The sequence below is a fragment of the Erpetoichthys calabaricus genome, chromosome 2 (assembly GCF_900747795.2).
Source record: "Erpetoichthys calabaricus chromosome 2, fErpCal1.3, whole genome shotgun sequence".
Lineage (NCBI taxonomy): Eukaryota > Metazoa > Chordata > Cladistia > Polypteriformes > Polypteridae > Erpetoichthys > Erpetoichthys calabaricus.
This window is the reverse complement of record NC_041395.2, coordinates 47,705,852-47,721,199: the sequence shown is the minus strand read 5'-3', so window position 1 is coordinate 47,721,199 and position 15,348 is coordinate 47,705,852. Positions and strand designations below refer to the sequence as shown.

The following is a 15,348-nucleotide window of genomic DNA, read 5'->3' as shown; positions in this document are numbered from 1 at the left end:
TCCTCAGTTTGACAGTGCTCACATTCAACTCTATTAACACATCATTAATACTTAAATCATGTGGAGTAACTTTTATTGTCCACTAACTGCTCACTGGAGCACAGATAGCACAAACCAGCAAGTGGAAATGTTCTGAGAGACATTGAATGACACATTGGTTTACTATGGCACACTCACTTCATGACGTCAAAAAAAAAAAAACGAAGGTGGGTAAATGATATACCCTAGATTGTTGTAAACTGACCATTTTCCACAACAAGGCACTTGTTGAATAATATCATAAATAGTAATAATAACCAGAAGAGAAGCAAGAAGAAATCCTACAATAAACAGCAGCAAAGAGTAATCAATAAACTCTTTTGATGACTTTCTTCTAAAGCAATGGATGGTTGGCCATCTGGCATCTCTTGCAACTAAAATGGAAATGTGCACTCTGAAAATGGATGAATTTGACCAAAAATAATAAACAAAAGCAAAATATCAAAGTATGCCGATATACTAGTTCACAGATTTAAACTGAAAAAATAATAAAAAAAAACATTCACACTTATCCAGAAGGTAATTATTAGTAAAAAGGAACCTTTTACACTGTCAAAAACTGAATAAAGTCAACTATGAAGCAATGTCCCAACTACAAATATGTTTCCATGTAAGTTGCTGACAGTTGTTGACAATAAGTAGCATAATTAGGTTAACCACAGTTTAAAGTCCATCCCACTGTTTTCTGAAGACGCTTTACAAACAAGATGGTCACAAAACGAGAGAAATTACTCTTAGCTGCAATGGGTTCAAGGCAGAATTGATGAGAAGCTAATCCTTCAGAGGGCACATACAACCTTACTCACAAAGTGCCACTTTAGAGTTGCCAGTCAGCCAAACATGCATATCTTTGTGAGACAGAGAAAAAATGTTGCACAAACACAGAGAGTGAAAGGACGGGCTCCACAAAGACCACCGTGCTGGGAATTTACCCTAAGGTTCCTGAAATTGTGCCACTGTACCATTATTCTGTGAACCACTTGCCACACGGCTCATAGAGCAACATTGCAATACAGCAATGAAAATGCATTACATAGCAAAAAATGAAGACAAAACCCTTGTAACGTGCAGCACCACACGAAATATAATCAAATACAAATGATGTTATAATAAACTGAACAATATTTGGCATCCATCCAAAGCAGGATTCATAATCATTTTTATAACTTCCTTATCTTAACTTAATAACTTATCATTATTGTTTAAGTATTTAATCTACAAAAACAGTCTTTAACAAAGCTGTGAGCATACTGTCAGAATTATTTTACTGTCTGCACTCTTAAAAAAATAAGACAAGTCCTTATTGTTAATAAATTCATTCATAATAGACACCAGATTCTTAACATTTCCCAGATGATTTAGATTTATCTCAGAGGTTTATACCTACAAGGAGACTCTGCCTCCTGTACTATAGGCAGACTATATGAAAATCAAATGAATATGCAATGGAAAACTTGCAGCTCTTTATTGCAAAGTGAGTGCAAACAATGTTGAGCAACAGATCACTCCTATCTCCAATCTGTCCTCATACATTTTTCCTTCCATTTCATTCAAACTGTGTTTACTGGGATCCTAGACCTCATTCAACAGTAAGCCAATCCTTGATGTCTATTCAGTGTTGGGTATACTCATACTGGAACAACTTCCAGTTGCCCATAAACCTAACTGCATCTCTTTTGACTTTAAATAAAAACCTGAACTACCAGAGGAAAACTACTAAACATGACTTGGGGGTGGCATGATATCTGTACACAGATCACCAGCACGAGTATTTAAAACCGTGTCCAAAGATGAGGAAGCAATGCTATCTGTCACACTGCCATAACTCCAAGTTCCACACTGAAAAATTACTGGGGTTGTATCCAGGAACTAAAATTCTGAGGATAACAGCTATCCTGATGCCACTTTGTAGACACTCAAGTTGTAAATGTATTAGTTTTATCATTATGTATTTAGCAGACACCAATATCCGTGACAACCTACATTTGAGATACAATTGGTTACATCTCTTTTGTTTTTCCACTTGGAGCACAGGCAGGTGAAGTGACTTGCTCCTGGTCACACTGTGTCAGTTGTGGGATTTGAACTCACAACTTCATGTTTTCAAGTCTAAAGCCTTAACTACTATATCACACTGCCTGGGGAAAAAAAAACTCCAAGTGTGCCAGTTTACATTACTCAACAAATAAATTAAGGCAAGTGTTCGACCATTTGTTAAGACAACTTTTTTAAATATATAAGATGTCCCTTTTACTTTGCCATTTTAGTTTTTTTTGGTTTACTTGCATTCTTAAACGTAATCGGCAATTGAAATACTAAGATTGTGTCCACAGACACTGATGTAGCACTACTTAATGCAATTTTCACTAATGTGTTTCCATTCACACACTTGCACACATACACGTGTGCATATACAGTATGCTGAATATATACAGTACAATCTATATGCACACAAACTCCCTGTATATACACTATACACATACGTACTGTAATGGGTGTTCACTCCCTTCCCATCACTAAAGACCATATGCAGAGAAAATGACCACTTGTGCAAATTCCTCAAGCTTGCCCACGCAACCGCATATTTGGGCAAGAAGTCTATGTAAGGGTGCTCCTGCTAGGCCCCAAACTCAGGTTGAGCCCCCACGATCTCGCAGTGCGGAAAGCTTTTTCCTCACTCTACGCAGTCGGCTGTCAAACGGGGAGAACCAGCGATGTCCTCTTTTAACCCCGCAGAACTGCTTAACTAACTAAGCAACTAAGTAAGTAAACTGTTTGGTTACTCAAAGGGGCAGTGTACAAGCTAAAGCTTGCTTGTGGAAAGGCTATGAACGCTGCACATCTGCCAGTGAGCAGCTGTCCTCTGCAACATCTTGGCCAGATTTTTTTTTCTCCCCTAGCCAAAAAAAGGAACGCTACCCCGTCCTTTTGCGAAAGTCTCCGCAGTTCGTTCTTTCTTTCCCCTCACCTTCCCGAACCCTCAGTAAGAATTCGTGTTAAATGTCCACTGCTGAAGCCCGCACACTCACCGGAGAGCTCATCCGGTTCCAGACCGGTTTCGGTATCGAGTCCGCAGATGACGAAGTAGTCCGCGAATCGGCAGGAGTTGGAGCTGAAGCCCGTGGTCATTTTGAGGCTGATCTGGTGGCTATTCTGTCAGCGCACTGCATGTCAAGCTTTCCAACCGTACCTTGAGGCTTCCATGAAAAACAGAAAAAGAGAAACGCTCGTTGGAGGAGAGAGCAGCTGGAAGAAGAACAGGAGACCGAAGACACAGGAGGAGGGTGTCAATCGCGCTGCATCATGGGCCAAGGGCACAGCTGTGGCTCCCAAGTAAGAGGCGCTCTGAGCGCCAAACTACGGCTGCGCGAAAAAAGCAATGACGTCATACGTTTTTATCACTTAACAAAGAGGACACGAAGGTCCGCTCGTTCAGAAGGAGGTGATCGGCGAGGAATGGTGTGGATTTTAAACTGGGTCCTGGCATGGATAAAACATTTATCTTCGTATTATAGTCACTGTAATTTCACATGTTCTTTTTACCGAAACAAGTCTGGTATCTCCTCATGTCTCCAATTAAAGTTAAACGTTTTCTTCATATAACCGTTACTCTAAACGCTTTAAACATCTGTTTAATGAATTGGAGGTATACGATGTTTTATTAACCCGTTTATTCCATTACTTAGTGGATAATGATTATAAAGATGTTCACATGCAAAATAAGATTTGCATTATTTTGATTTATTCGTGATTAAAGTATCAGGTTTACACACATCACATTTTAGTCCAATTTAAAGGTCGTGTGTCTGCCTCAATGATTTTATTCCGAGTTTACTATGTACATTAATGGTTTGCTAGTAGCCAAATAATATTCTGGGCACATTAGGAGCAAGGCGGAAACCAGCCCCAGGCGGGATGCTACCAGGGCCAGATTAAGGAGGGACTGTACATCTGTAAACATCCAAACCAAGGTTTCAAAAGTCAACTATAGAACTCTTTAGAAAATGCCTTCAAAATCAGGAATTATATATAAATACTGTATTACTTTTCAAAATTGTACTTTTCTGCCAGTAAAGTCCTTGATCAGATCACAGTTGTTACCGTAGTCAAAAGATGCAGTCTTTCCAGTCTCATTGTGAATCTGAGCCTATTGTTTACTAGGCTGTGCTTGAAGAAATATTGCTTATCACTTGTATTGGCAGGCAATGCCAGGTAAAGCTTGAAAGCAACGCCTGCATTTGGGATGATGTTCTGCAGGTTTTTTGCTTTAAGAAACTGTAAAAGCACTGGATCAAATTCAATGTTTTTAGTGCTTTTAATTCTAAATTGTCCCTAGTGTGTGCTTGGTGTGTGGGTGTGTGTGTGCGCCCTGCGGTGGGCTGGTGCCCTGCCCGGGGTTTGTTTCCTGCCTTGCGCCCTGTGTTGGCTGGGATTGGCTCCAGCAGACCCCCGTGACCCTGTAGTTAGGATATAGCGGGTTGGATAATAGATGGAAGGATGGATAGTGCTTTTAAATGATCTGGTCTCTACAAATGTATAGAATACAAAGCAGAGTTGAATTCATGAGAAAAGGGGGCAAAATGAGAAGGGAAGAAATTATATGAACATGTCTCAGAATTGGGCATGCTAGATTAAATTATACATTATTCAAGATTGGACAGCATCAGTCTGGAGTATGCAGATCGTGTAATCAATTAGAGACAGTAGAGCATATTTTATTAGGATTTGTGGCATAAAACAAGTTCAATATTTTAAATCTCTGGGAATGTGTAATTTGACATTATAACAATTATTAAAGTATGGAGATGAGTTTAAATTGATTAATAGATCCATATTCTGTTATTTAAAAACTATAGGGCTATTACAAAGCATTTAATTGGAAATATAGGTATTTATAGTTATAGGTTTTTTTCCCTTTCTGCATCACATTCCAGTCCAGTTGGTGACAGTAATGGACTTTTGATGGTCTGCCAACTGCCATTATAGAAAAGAAGAAGAAGGAGAAGATTTATCTTTTCAACCTGCTAAGCACTGCATCACCGTGCCTTAAACAACAAAACTGAGTTGGAACAATAATCACAAAAAAATACAACAAATAGCCACAAACAAGCACTAAACAATTCTATCTCTCTCTCTCTCTCTCTCTCTCTCTCTCTATATATATATATATATATATATATATATATATATATATACATATATATATGTGTATATATACAGTATATATATAATATATATATACAGTATATATATCTATCCATCCATCCATTTTCCAACCCACTGAATCCGAACACAGGGTCACAGGGGTCTGCTGGAGCCAATTCCGCGCCAACCCACCGCAGGACACACACAAACACCAAGCACACACTAGGGCCAATTTAGAATCGTCAATCGACCTAACCTGCATGTCTTTGGACTGTGGGAGGAAACTGGAGTGCCCGGAGGAAACCCATACAGACACGGGGAGAACATACAAACTCCACGCAGGGAGGACCCGGGAAGCGAACCCGGGTCTCCTTACTGCGAGGCAGCATGCGCTACCACTGCGCCACCGTGCCGCCCCAGTATATATATATATATATATATATATATATATATATATAGGCGGCACGGTGACATAGCGTAGTGGGTAGCGCTGCTGCCTCGCAGTTACGAGACCCGGGTTCGCTTCCCGGGTCCTCCCTGTGCAGAGTTTGCATGTTCTCCCCGTGTCTGTGTGGGTTTCCTCCCACAGTCCAAAGACATGCAGGTTAGGTGCAATGGCGATTCTAAATTGTCCCTAGTGTGTGTGTGTGTGAGTGTGTGTGTATGCCCTGCAGTGGGCTGGCGCCCTGCCCGGGGTTTGTTTCCTGCCTTGCGCCCTGTGTTGGCTGGGATTGGCTCCAGCAGACCCCCGTGACCCTGTAGTTAGGATATAGCGGGTTGGATAATGGATGGATGGATATATGCCCAGTCTATATATAAATCAACTAAGAAAAATATTCCAAGTCCTTTATTTCTCTTTCTGCATCTCCTGATCTCCTACCAACAGCCTGTGAAGCAAGGGATCAGCATTCTTATGATTAGCCATCTTTGTTAATTTTTTCCTGGATGGATTTTTAATAAGTATGCTCTACAAATAAGGGTTATGAACATCAAGGAGTCTAAAAATTATATTGTTTTTCCATTTTAGAGTGAAATGAAAAAGTACACCATATTTTCAGTCTTGCCCCAATGCCGTCTTTGTTTGTTTGTTTTTGAGTGCTCGTGTTGCAATGGCAATCTATCCCAGATCCACATAGGAATGTACAACACATGTCATAACTAACTTTGCAAAGCATCATGGTGCACTGGGAAAAAAGTCTGACTAAGCTAGCCGTATGGCAAATTTTCAGGAAATAATTAAGCGAGCATGGTCATCAGCAAACCCGACAAAGTCACCCCCAACATGTCAGGACACCAGGATACTCCCCTGGTAAGCTCTTGTTAAGTCTGACTGGGGAAAAGGTGCAGGATAAGGGTTACCAGATATCTGGCAAAAGGAGGACATTGTGTTCTTTCTGGCCTCTTGACCTCTGTCTGGCAGGCAAACCTGAAAAAAATGAAAAAAGGTCTGGCTTTTGTAAGTTTATGTAGATCAGGGCTTCAGGTGGGCTGTATTGGTAATATTCCATTTTAAAGAACTTGAGTACTGGAACCAAATAGTTGCATACAAACATCTCACAGTCTGATCCCAAACCCGGTTTATTTGTGCACATGAAACTGTAATGGGGAACCCCTATCCTCCACACTCTTTGATAAAATGTAGATATATCAGCACATATTGTTTACATCTCTCAGAATGACAGACAACCTGTCTACAGACCCACATTGTTTTGAAAAACTCATTACAAACTTCAAAAGACTTTGTTGGACAGTTATCTTATCCAGAGATCTTGACAATACATTGTTCTTTTCTCTCTTGCTAAATTAACCCTAGCCTGAATGAATCTATTAATTTTTTACATACAAAATCTCTCATTTAAAGATTTACCAATGTTGTTTCTTGTCCTAGAGTGTGTATATAAACATAGGAAACTTCAGTTTCTGTATTACATCTTGCCTGAAGAAGGGGCCTGAGTTGCCTCGAAAGCTTGCATATTGTAATCTTACTAGTTAGCCAATAAAAGGTGTCATTTTGCTTGGCTTTTCTCTACATTCATAATGGCTAACACGGTACAACACCCTAGTACTATCAGCACATTTGAAAGTCTGCATTGTGAAGATGATGTTGAAGCCAATAAAAATAGACAGTACCAGTTAATTATTTGGTTCCTCTACAAGCACTGCATAGGAGACCCCCTCCTTTTGTCCTTTTTCCAGGTTCCCATGTCCTCCTTTAGCTATTGAGGCATCTGGTAACCCTGTCCAGGGCCTAGCTGTATGGAGATGGTTGGTCATACACATCAATCCCATAGAAGTGGGAGGAGATGAAATGGAAGTGAGATGATGAAGTGTGCATGAGTACAGAAAGAGGCACACATTGTGTACTGGGTGTCAATCCCCTGTTCCTGAGGTTCCCAAATGTATTATTTGTTCATATATTTTTAAACAGAATGTCCGTCCTTGCATACACCAGTACTGTTAGCCAAGAGAAAGCTAGCGGAAATTGGGCTACTGTTGGCCAAAGAAGAGGAAGGAGAAGATGTGATGAGAAAGGACATGCAGGTGATGGGTGTAACACAGCAAGATGAAGAGGACAGAAAGACATGGAAGAAGATGATCCTGCTGTGGCAACCCCCAACGGGAGCAGCCGAAAGAAGAAGAAAAAGTCTATCATTGCATCCATTTACCATCAACCACCTAATTCTTCTTATTTCTGTGACAACTCCGTGTTTGTCTGTTGAAAAAGACCAAAAGCCAAAACACTGCAATGGAACTCAAATCTGTATCATGCTGAGAGAAAGAATCAATTGCCTGAATGTTTAATGCAAATTCTGTTGTTGGAAACGTGACCAATTTCCTGAAGGTAAAGAAAATCAGTTTACCTGGATAGTCAATTCAGGCGAGCAATAATGCACCGGTGTGTGTAAAATAGTTTTCATTACGAGACACAGAATAAGAGTTGGATTTTGCATTGGCGCAGCCCAAATAAAAAAAGCAATAGAGCGAGAAAAGGATCCGTTAGGCTTTGAAGCTCCGTCAAGCTTAGACTAATCGCAGAGACGTGATGAGGTGCCGGTAATCTTGGTAATTCAAGCTGGCGGATATACGCGCCCTCAAATGGAGCTACACTATCAGAAAGAACTGATTTTGTGTCGAAAGGCAATGCCAGCCAAAAACAGGTCGCGAAAAACGAATCGAATTGAGGAATGATGACAAGTTCCGTGTTCTGGGAATGTAACAAGACGCTCTTTCGGGAATTCCCGGTCAGGTCAGTGCTTGCTTGTGCCTTTAATGTCTCCACAAGCTCAGAAATGAAAATGTATGGATTGTGTCATTTCTATCTAAATTTGTTAGAATTCAAGAGCTCGAGCCAAAGTATTCATTTTAAATATGCACAGATTTTAAAATGTTCCATTCGGTGCAGTAGCTTAGTGGTGGTAAGGACTGCTAGAATACAGATAAAAGGTGTCTAGCAGAGCTCGATACCTGTTCATGAATGGAGTTTGCACGTTCACCTTGTAAATTGGGGGTGTCCATTAAGGGACTGGCGACTGGGGTGTCGCCCTGTCCGGTGCTGCCTACTCACTCGCGCCTGTTGTTGCCGGAGAAGACTCCGGCATTCTACGAACCTAAATTGGCTCGGTAGCCATTCTTGGCAGCATCAGACTCAAGAGAAATACAAATCTGAACGATGTAAGAGTCCACCTCTGGGCTCAATCACGCACACTTTCACTTTAAATGAACCCTTTAAGGGTGAGTAACTAATTCAGATCAGCCCGCACGAACGCGTAAAGAATGTACAGTCTTCACAACAAGGAGGTGTCAATGCCTTGCAACATTCTTATTTTGACTGGATAATACATTTAAATTGTCGTCTCGCTGTAACCCCCCATGAAAGCAGCCCACATTAGTTAAATCTGGTCTAGAGAGTAATATCATCCGCAATCGTCTGTTGTAATAATCACGCACAGAAAATGAATGAATGAAATGCTATTTAGGAAAAGTGTCGTCAGTCCCTTTAAACGGATAATGCTGTCCTCTGCTGGCCAAACTTGGAATAGTCATTTCTAGTAATGCACTTTTAAAAAAGCGTCTGGCTGCAGACCGTGCACTCTCAGCCACATGCACGCCCAGCCACTGACGTCAGATGCACACTCAGCCACAACAGGAAGTCCAACCGACGCTCAATCAGCAACTTAGTTTTCGAGGCCAACGCGAACGGTAAGTTACGTTTTATTAGTTCTTTTACCGAATTATATAGTTACATGTTTTATTGTATTTCATGCCATACACACGTTATTGCAGTGTAAATGTTTTGGTCAAGTGCGTTAAGTAACTTCTTTCTTTGATGACTGGAGTGAGTTTGTTTTCAGTTACGGTGACTACTAGCCAGTTAGCTCACGTTATCTTACCGTTAAATAGACACATGTCTACGACCTTAAGATATCAGAAGCATATTTAAATTCGTGTGAATTAAAGTGATGTAAAAATGTGTATTAAGCTTATTAATAAAACAAAGATGTGTTGTTTCTTTGTGCTTTTACAGATGCACCCCTCCATAAGACGTGAGGCTATTGTTCCACAGCAGTGCACGAATTGTTGCACTTTGTATCATTGTCCACTATGCCCTGCCCTACAGTCTATGAGGTTGGCAAGAATCCAACAGCATTTAGATGGACATTTAAAAAATGCAATCATTTTTGAAGGTAATGCAAGGTGGATTATTACAATATAACTAGAGTGAATGGATAATTAATGTGCAAAAATGCACTGAACTCTTGCATGTTAAATCACAAAAAACCTGAATATTTAATGAGAAAAATATTCTTTTAAAAATTTGGTAAGAGTCCCCCATGTAACAGAGTCTGTTTTCAGTCTACTTTAAGGCATTGTACAGACATGGAAAATAAGGTGCTTTTAAATTTACTGGACACAGACCATGATATAGCCCACATAATAGCCACAATAGTCCCAATGTTTAGCATCTGAATGCTTTGTTTCAAGATTAATTTATTTACTGACTTGTTACCTTTTACTTGTTCTTATTTCTAACAGATAAGAGAATATGTCGTTGCCATCTGCCATGTAGGTCTGAGGGTCACTACCATTGTCCGTTTTGCATGAAGACAATACTTAGAAGAAACAGTATGGAGTGTCATCTAAAAATATGCTCAAAATCTGCATCTGAGCCTTCCCACAGCCTACTTTTTCCAGCGCAAGAATCTTCCCTCGACCTACCTGTTATGGCACAAGAACCTTCTCATACCATACCGCTACCAGTACAAGAGCCCTCCCAAGCTAATGAGCTGGGTCCAGAAAACAGTTCTAAAACAACAAATACAACAAAGTGCCCTCATTGCTCATTAAATTTGCTCAAAAAGAATTTGGACACACACATCTTAAGAAAACATACAGACATATCCCAGGATGTAACACTCATGTCTCATCTTTCCAGCATTTGTGTTGATGTATCTAATGGAGTGTCAGTAGTTCAACGAACTGGCCATGGTTTTTTCTGTTCCGGTCCATGTACAAAGGAAGACAACAGGCAACATTCATCATGTTAAATGTGAACTGGAGGAATGCTGCCAATTCCACCTTTTTGCTCAGAGAAGTGGATTGCCTTTTAGTCAGTGTGAACATCTCCGCTCACTTGATTATTGCCATGACACTGCTTTTGAAGATATCTTAAATCCCATTGTTCTAGATGAAATGGTGGCCCTTAAATTTTTTGGGAATGAAAAGAAAGCAGTTTGCCTAAAACGGCAAAAAGCAGCACGGGCAGCTTGTGTCCCATTTTCTGTTTTGGTGGAATTTGGTGGCTCCAATAAGCAGATTACGCTATCCATACATGAGCCTACAATACATTATTATAGCCGTCTCGGTAGAGTCATGGTCTGCTATAATTCGACTGATGGCAATTGGCACTGTCCCTGTGCAAAGGCTCGCACATCCTGTACTCACAAAAACATTGGTAAATGGCACTTGTTTCAAATTAATAGAGACTTGTTCAAGACTGGACCATCTAAATCAGCAGATGCACAAACAATGCAAGTGGGTATTCATGTGCCCAACATTGATTTGCAAAGAAGTGTGCAATATGTCTTTGATGAAAAAAAAATACCAGCTTTCCTCCCAGATGCAATAAGCAAACCCAAGTCATTACTTGAGTATCCTACACAGTTGTGTCCTGTGGAAACAACATGTACATTTTGTTCTGAACAAACTGTACTTGAAATGCCTCTGTTGGTCACAAAAAAGGCCAAAATTGCAACAATGGCAGGTGTAATGCACGGTAAGTTGAATATTCACTTAAATGTGTGGCCTTGCATGTTTCTCCCAACACACACACAATACTGGAAGAACACTTTTTGTTTTCCTTTTGTTTTTTAGATGTTTGGGTCTACACAAGAAGATGCCCAGTATGTCATGTGCTTTACAGGTACCAGGAGTGGCAGGACGGACTGCACAATTTTGATAATCACTTGTTTCTAAGTCTTGAACTTTGTCTGTACCTTAGACAAGGGTTGCAGGTTTGTATGAATGTGCATAAGACAGAGCTTGATTGATTAATTTCATTTAGTTTGATTTTTATAATCTAAATTTTTCTGTTCACCCTGCTTCTTTTTCCTTCAGAATCATATTTCAACTTCTAGGGCCATCAACACTTTGGAAGGCCTCAGGGGAGTCCAATACCCAAACAGAGACAGCCTTCTCCATGGTTACTTGCATTTTGAAGCATTAACAGATAATGACTACAGTTATTCATGTGTAAACTGTGGATACCATCCCCCAGTTGTTATCATGGACCTTCATAAAAAAGGTGTTTTCGGCTTAGCAGGTAAAAAACATTTAAATTATGTCTCTTCATTAATGCTACATTTTATACCAGGAAAAAATCTTCCCTTATTTCTCTTTACAACAAAGTGAGTGACCTCAAAGAGCCACCTGGTGAATTCAAAGGCGAAGTGGACATTGAACAGTTCTGGCGATCTGTTTGTCTTGAGATGGTTGCACGTGGATTTTTTCCAAGTAATTACCCACTTAAATTTGATAACTGGTTCCTGAAATGTTTTATTATATCATCTAATTTGTTATTTTAGGTTTAAAATGAAATTTAACTAACTCGTGTTTCCCTTCAGGTCGTGCGCAGAACCCTTTTTCAGTGGAACCCACCTATGAGAACTGGGCTCCATGGATTGGTAAACATACAAGGAAAGCCCAAATAGTACTCAATACTGAATATGAGAAAGTAACAACTTCAAAGAGTGCTCCAGAAGAAGCACAGATCATTAATTTATCCGAAGATCGTCTTGTGGATGAGTTAATGAAGCAGAAGGTAGATGGATTTAAGTATTTGTTACTAAATCAGTTAAGATGAAGTGTAGGGGAACTATGGTCTTTGTTATGGCATGTTTAATGACATTTTATTATTACCTGTATTAGGTTGGAGTTGTCAGAAAACTCTGCAGGGCCTGCAATATTGATTCCAGGGGTTCACGCATGGACATGTTATCAAGGTTACGAGCAGAGATGAGAACACGTCAATGTTATGACAAGATTTTCCAAAAAATCTGGGGGGCATCAGGTAAGAGCATTACTAATTATATATATATATATATATATATATATATATATATATATATATATATATATAGTAAAAAGGATAATATGTATTATTATTTTTGTAATTAAATTATTGTTATAGGTGGATGGTCAGTCATATTATGTCCACATGGTGTTGTGTATAGCCTGAAGTTTAATTTGAGAGCTGAGAGTCCTAGGGACTATGCCGACCTCCTTTTCTCTTGGAGACACCTGCCCAACGTTTCTGTGTACGACTTTGCACGAGGTCTTGCAACACATGGAAATTTACGCATGCCATCTTCAATCCCATTCCAACCACATGAAGGAAGACTTGCCAAATCAACACAGGAAAACATTGACTCAGCAAAGCAGGGTAGACTGAAGATATCTCTTCCTTGGTTGACTGAGAAGTCAGAAAATCCAAGTCCACAAAGCCACCCCGTCACTGGATCAGCTGATCACTATGTTCTTTACGACAGACTTCACGAGTCAAACACAAAAGACCCTCAGGATGTATTGAGACGAATTAATTTGGTTCCAGAGCTACAAGGATGGCTAAACAGTCAAGTTGTGGAGCAGTTCTTTGCAAACTTACGGAAAAGCAACTACTTTCTCAACAATATGGCAGCCTCAACACACATCTTCATGATGCGCAACATAGTCCATTACAAAAACACAACAACAAACAAGAAGATTTTGGAGCTCCAGTTACAGCGTGGTCACAGATCTCATGACATTGCAAACATCACCTTCTCTGACTTAGGACAGTCCCCACAGTGAAGCATGGCGGTGGCAGCATCATGCTGTGGGGGTGTTTTTCAGCTGCAGGGACAGGACGACTGGTTGCAATCGAGGGAAAGATGAATGCGGCCAAGTACAGGGATATCCTGGACAAAAACCTTCTCCAGAGTGCCAAGGACCTCAGACTGGGGCCGAAGGTTTACCTTCCAACAAGACAATGACCCTAAGCACACAGCTAAAGTAACGAAGGAGTGGCTTCACAACAACTCTGTGACTGTTCTTGAATGGCCCAGCCAGAGCCCTGACTTAAACCCAATTGAGCATCTCTGGAGATACCTAAAAATGGCTGTCCACCAACGTTTACCATCCAACCTGACAGAACTGGAGAGGATCTGCAAGGAGGAATGGCAGAGGATCCCCAAATCCAGGTGTGAAAAACTTGTTGCATCTTTCCCAAGAAGACTCATGGCTGCATTAGCTCAAAAGGGTGCTTCTACTAAATACTGAGCAAAAGGTCTGAATACTTAGGACCATGTGATATTTCAGTTTTTCTTTTTTAATAAATCTGCAACAATTTCAAAAATTCTTTTTTTTGTCTGTCAATATGGGGTGCTGTGTGTACATTAATGAGGAAAAAAATTAATTTAAATGATTTTAGCAAATGGCTGCAATATGACAAAGAGTGAAAAATTGAAGGGGGTCTGAATACTTTCCGTACCCACTGTATAAGATTATTAACGACACAGAATTGTTCTATTTGTTTTATTTTCATTTTACTCTTTATTCACACATAAATACTGTATACATTAAATTTAAATGATGTTAGCAAGTTATGATGGTTGCATAATTGTTTTTTCCTTGGGATAACAGCGGGAACACTAAACTAGCACGCTCTAAACATCAGCGCTCTCGCTACGCTACCACGGCCATGCTGCTAGTAATCACAATAACAGGCAAGCATTTACCTTGGTTAACTTGATCTGTTAAAATGGTAAACATGTTAATAAACCAACACAGGCCAGCCAAACAACGTGAATTTGCACAAGTTAACATGATTAAGAATATTCCATATCGTTCATAAATGGTAAGACTATAACTAGCAAACGTACCAACTTAGCAATCAGGAAACGACTCCCCTGTTGCACTTCCTATTGTGGCTGAGCGTGCATCTGACGTCAGTGGCTGAGAGTGCACGGTCTGCAGCCAGACCCTACTCCTTTTAATTCGGGTTTAGATTAGCGAGCGAACAGTAACAACACCAGAGAGTCAGTGAGTCCATAGCAGAGGACACTGGCAGACAGGGGCATTTTTGGGGCCCTGAAGCCCAGGGGATCCTGGGGAAGCAACCTTAGCTCAAAAGAAGCACAATGCCTGAACGAACATATTAATAAAGCCTCCTGTATCACTGGGCGAACTCTGAACACACTGGAAGCTGTTGTAGAAAAGAGGATCGCAGCAAAACTGGATGTCATCATGAAAAATCCCATCTATCCCCTCCAGGTGGCACTCTCTTGGACTACTTTTAGCCACAGGCTCATTACACCACGGTGTGCTAAGAAGTTCAATGAAATACTCCAGAAATACTCGTTATATTCATTTTGAAATATTTGCACAATATACATTAATTTATTTATTTATCAATAGGTTGACTGTATTGTTTATTCTGCGAGTCCTTATCCTTGTTTTTTATGTTTCTGCTGCTGTATTCGTCTCACTTTCTCCATGGGATTAATAAAGTTTGTATTTCTAACGTATCTTCTACGAAATTAATGAATCTTAAGTATCAGGGCTCTTAATCCTGGGTGTCTACTATGATAAGGGTTTTAAAAGAAAGATTAAAAGGTTATTAAAATATCC

General features: G+C 40.1%; 2 protein-coding genes and 1 long non-coding RNA gene across 6 annotated transcripts in view; 2 read left to right on the top strand and 1 right to left on the bottom strand.

Annotated features, from left to right (window-relative positions):
* The window catches only part of dennd5a (DENN/MADD domain containing 5A), a 126,576-nt gene extending 123,031 nt beyond the window's left edge, over positions 1 to 3,545 (bottom strand). The window contains exon 1 of one of the 4 annotated variants that reach the window (XM_051922348.1): positions 3,069 to 3,545. In XM_051922348.1, the coding sequence (XP_051778308.1) occupies positions 3,069 to 3,168 (100 nt within the window). In that variant the 5' untranslated portion in view covers positions 3,169 to 3,545. The remainder of the gene's footprint in view (positions 1 to 3,068) is intronic. The other 3 variants (XM_051922349.1, XM_028793752.2, XM_051922350.1) reach the window with 3 other exon arrangements.
* Positions 3,546 to 9,324: 5,779 nt separating this feature from the next.
* On the top strand, positions 9,325 to 10,671 carry LOC127526570 (uncharacterized). Its single transcript, XR_007934062.1, has 3 exons — positions 9,325 to 9,384; positions 9,710 to 9,869; positions 10,219 to 10,671. It is a non-coding gene; the product is annotated as an uncharacterized LOC127526570 (long non-coding RNA).
* Positions 10,669 to 14,216, top strand: LOC114645867 (HMG domain-containing protein 3). The gene is made up of 7 exons (XM_028793751.2): positions 10,669 to 11,458; positions 11,557 to 11,696; positions 11,800 to 12,004; positions 12,091 to 12,195; positions 12,306 to 12,502; positions 12,610 to 12,751; positions 12,872 to 14,216. Exons 1-7 carry the CDS (start codon positions 10,669 to 10,671, stop codon positions 13,528 to 13,530), a joined length of 2,238 nt encoding a protein of 745 aa, XP_028649584.2. The 3' UTR covers positions 13,531 to 14,216.
* Positions 14,217 to 15,348: the final 1,132 nt, after the last annotated feature.